This window comes from Condylura cristata, unplaced genomic scaffold (assembly GCF_000260355.1).
Source record: "Condylura cristata isolate star-nosed mole 26May11 unplaced genomic scaffold, ConCri1.0 scaffold00020, whole genome shotgun sequence".
In the NCBI taxonomy this organism is placed as follows: Eukaryota; Metazoa; Chordata; class Mammalia; order Eulipotyphla; family Talpidae; genus Condylura; species Condylura cristata.
In genome coordinates, this window is record NW_004567121.1 from 39,480,289 (window position 1) to 39,483,801 (window position 3,513).

Sequence of the window (3,513 nt, forward strand, 5' to 3'; positions counted from 1 at the left end):
GCCCCGGCGCCGCGCCCCGCGCTGACGCCCGTTCGCCCCTGCAGTGAGCAACCCCATCCCCTGCAGCCTGAAGTCAGAGGCCAGGAAGGCCGCCAGGATTCTGCGGGAATTCACCGAGATCACGTCCAGGAACGGGCCTGACAAGCTCATCCCCGGTAGGTCCCTGGCACCGTGGGGTGCAGGCCGCTCCCCACGTGCTTTCCGCTGCCGGTTACCTCCGTGCCCCCTTTTGGTGGCCCCCAGCAGCGTCCCCTCACGGCCGGCCTCCTCCGGCCGGCTGCCCCGCCCTGCTCGTGCGGTCTGCGGGTGTCCGGTCACCTCACGGGGTCACGTCAGGAAGCCTCACCTGCCCCCAGGCTTCACGCCGCCGGCTCCCAGCACCCCTGGGCACCAGGCCCCGGTCATGGAAATCTAGCGCTCGGCCCCACAGCCACTGTGTCCACCCAGGCCGGTTCCCAGCAGGGCTCAGGCTGCTGACCCGGCCGGCTGCGGGGGGCGGTGGCCTGGGGGGCACCGGCGGGGGCGGCACCCAGCACACACGACTTTCTGCCTCAAAGAAGCCAACTGAGCTGCTCAGGCCAGCTCTCCCGGAGGGGCCCAGCAGCTCTGCAATGTCCGGGGCAGCGACGGCTGGCCGGGTGGGTGGCCCTGCCCCCCGCTGCAGGGCCCGCTGGCCAGGGGGCACACAAGTCCAGCAGCTCTGCTCTGGGACTGGACAACAGTCCAGCCAGAGAGCCTGAGTGGGCAGGCAGTGCTGGCAGCAGGCCGGAGGACGCGCTGCTGGCCGGGGCCGTGGGTGGCCACAGGCCCGGTGGGAGCTGGCCAGACAGCGGCCTCGGGAGGGCTCCAGGCACGGTGAGCCGGTGCCCTGAGTGTGGGAGGCTAAAACCCGCCAACGTCTGTAAGCCAAATGCCTGTTCCCGGGACACGCCAGGGCGCAGCTCGCAGGGCTGACTGGCCGCTGCACTGGTGGCCGGCCAGCTGGCGCCCCTCGCGTGGGTGGGCAGCGCGCAGACCCCCGACACCAGACTCGCGTTTGTGTGACGGCGCGTGATGCCCGCGAGCGGGGGCGGGAGCGGGGTGGCGCCTGCCCTCTGGCCGGGCGGCCACGCGTCCTCACGCTTCTGACGCAGGGACGGCGCTGGACGGGCGGGCGGGCGGGCGGGCGGGCGGTCCCGTGAGCCCGCGCGTGGCTTCGTCGGAGCCTCTGGCTTCCCCGCGTGCCTGAGTCAACGAGTAATTTCCGCGTGGAGAGGCGACACCATGGTGCCCAGTGCCCCTGCGGTGCCCTCGAGCCTTCGGCGGCTGAGGCAGCGCTGGGCCAGGCTCGGACAGTGCGCAGACACCCTGGGAGTGGGCGTGTCCGGCGCAGGCCTCTGGCCGCGGGACGGACGTTCCGGGCCACGAAGGGCCGGCGCGCTGGGCACTGCCAAGGGCCCTGTATAAAGTCACCACCCGCACACCTGGCCAGCCCTCCGTGACCTGCTGTGAACCGGGGCTCACCCGCAGCGGCCTCATCGTGACTCTCAGCCCAAACCGGCCGTGCGCCCCGGCCACGTCTCGGCCTCGCCCCGCGGCCTCCCGGCGTCTCTGCCGTGTCGCGGGAAGCTCCGCGTGACCCTCCCTGTTACTTGACCAACGAACCGTTCGGACCTCTGAGCCCAGCCGCAGGGCTCCCTGTGGGTCAGCTGTCGCTAAGGGGTGGCGTGGGGCTGCGCCCGCCCTGCGGGGCGCCCGGCCTGGCCCCCACCATGGCGCTAAGAGCTCTGCGGAGAAGCCTGCAGCCCTGAGCAACCCGGAGCGCAGTTGGTCCAGCCGGCCAGGCCCAGGGCCCACCTGCGGGGGGAGGGGGCATGTGGGTGGCAGGACTGGTGCCCACCTTTTTGCCCACCTTTGGGCGGTGGGGGGGTGGGGCGCCCACCTTTGGGGGATGGGGGGATGGGTGCCCACCTTCGGGGGGGGGGGGGACGGGTGCCCACCTTCAGGGGGTGGGGGGAAGGGTGCCCACTTTCGGGGGGTGGGAGGACGGGCGCCCACCTTCAGGGGGTGGGGGTGGGTGCCCACCTTCGGGCGGTGGGGGGACGGGCGCCCACCTTTGGGGGTGGGGGGGTGGTGCCCACCTGCTCTTCTTTTCCTTATTGCAGCTCATGTCATCGCCAGAGCCAAGGGCCTCGCCATCCTGTCCGTGATCAGAGCTGGATTCCTGGTCACCGCGAGAGGGGGCAGCGGGGTCGTGCTGGCCCGCCTTCCCGATGGGAGTAAGTCGGTCGTGCGTGGGAGCGCAGGCTTATCCCTGTGGTGGGGGCGCCGGGGCTGGGGCGCCCTCTGGCCTTGGGGGCGGGGCCTGGTCTGCGGGTAACTCCCGGGAACGAGCATCTGGATGCTGGCTCTTGGCCCTCGCGGCGTAGCGTCTGTGGTGGACGCCTGAGTTGCGGGCAGTCGGACCAACAGAAATGCGGGACAGTTAGCGCTGGCTGCCAGGTCACGTGGCTGCACGCATCTTTCTGCGACCCCCTACTTTTTGGTGTACGTGATTCTAATTTGAGAAGCACCTGGACCATCCTGACCCACCACAGACCCAGCTGGATATGGGGTGCCTGGCCTCCCCAGCTCCCCCGCACCAAGGGGGCCCTCTGGGAGCCCCAGGCCCAGCCCGGAGGAGGCGGAGCCCCTGAGGGCACCTCTGGCCCCCCCAGACCCCGGGAGCCACTGCCCTCTGCAGGCTGCTGAGAGCCCGGGGCTGGCCAGAGGGGGACCCTCGCTGCGGGGCTAGTGGGGGCCCAGCCAGGCAAACTCCGCTCCAGAGCGCGGAGAGGACATCAGGCTTGGACCAGCGCCGCTGCCCAGAAGCGTTTCCTGTCCAGACCATGCTGTCTTCACACCAAACACGAGGCTTTTTCTGGCCGCAGCCGCTGGCTGCCCTGCCGCGGAGCACGCGATGGCCGCGACGGCACCATCGCCGAGCCCAGGACGCGCCCCGTGAGGCCTGTCCTCTCGCAGCCACAAGGGCCTCCTGGCCTCTGCTCGGCGCAGTGTCCAGTGGCCTTGCCCGCAGACAGTTGCAGCGGAGCAGCTCCGCATTGCGCTGCCCTTTGGAGAGATACAGGATGAAGACTTTGACCCCCGTGTCTGAGAAAAGTCAGACTAAAGAGCGATTGCAACTCGCTTCCCTGTGAAACACGGGGTGTCCGGCCTGGAGCCCCGCGGGTGCGGGAGGCCGGCGCAGCCTGTGCAGGCTACAGAGGCAGGACGGAGGCCCCGCCCAGCCCGCGGCCACTGCCGGGTGCCTGGCGCAACCTCCCGGTGCTGCAGGACGGCGTGAAAGCACAGGGGCCTTGCTCACCCCTGGCCCCGCCCTGCGCCCGCCTGCCCCGGGGCCCCTGCAGCCAGCGGCCTCCTGCCCCAGCCAGACCCCTCGGGACACTGGCGCCCCCCACGGCCCAGGAAGCTGCCGGCTTTCCCAGGTGGGTGGTAGCTCCCCCTGCCCCCCGCCACCCTGCCCTGGGGCCTCGG

General features: G+C 71.2%; 1 protein-coding gene across 1 annotated transcript in view; it reads left to right on the plus strand.

The window, feature by feature from the left end:
- The window catches only part of SH3YL1 (SH3 and SYLF domain containing 1), a 49,838-nt gene that overhangs the window by 38,219 nt on the left and 8,106 nt on the right, over window positions 1-3,513 (plus strand). Inside the window, exons 2-3 of the mRNA XM_004686094.2 lie at window positions 45-155; window positions 2,145-2,258. Coding sequence (XP_004686151.2) covers window positions 45-155; window positions 2,145-2,258 — 225 coding nt within the window. The remainder of the gene's footprint in view (window positions 1-44; window positions 156-2,144; window positions 2,259-3,513) is intronic.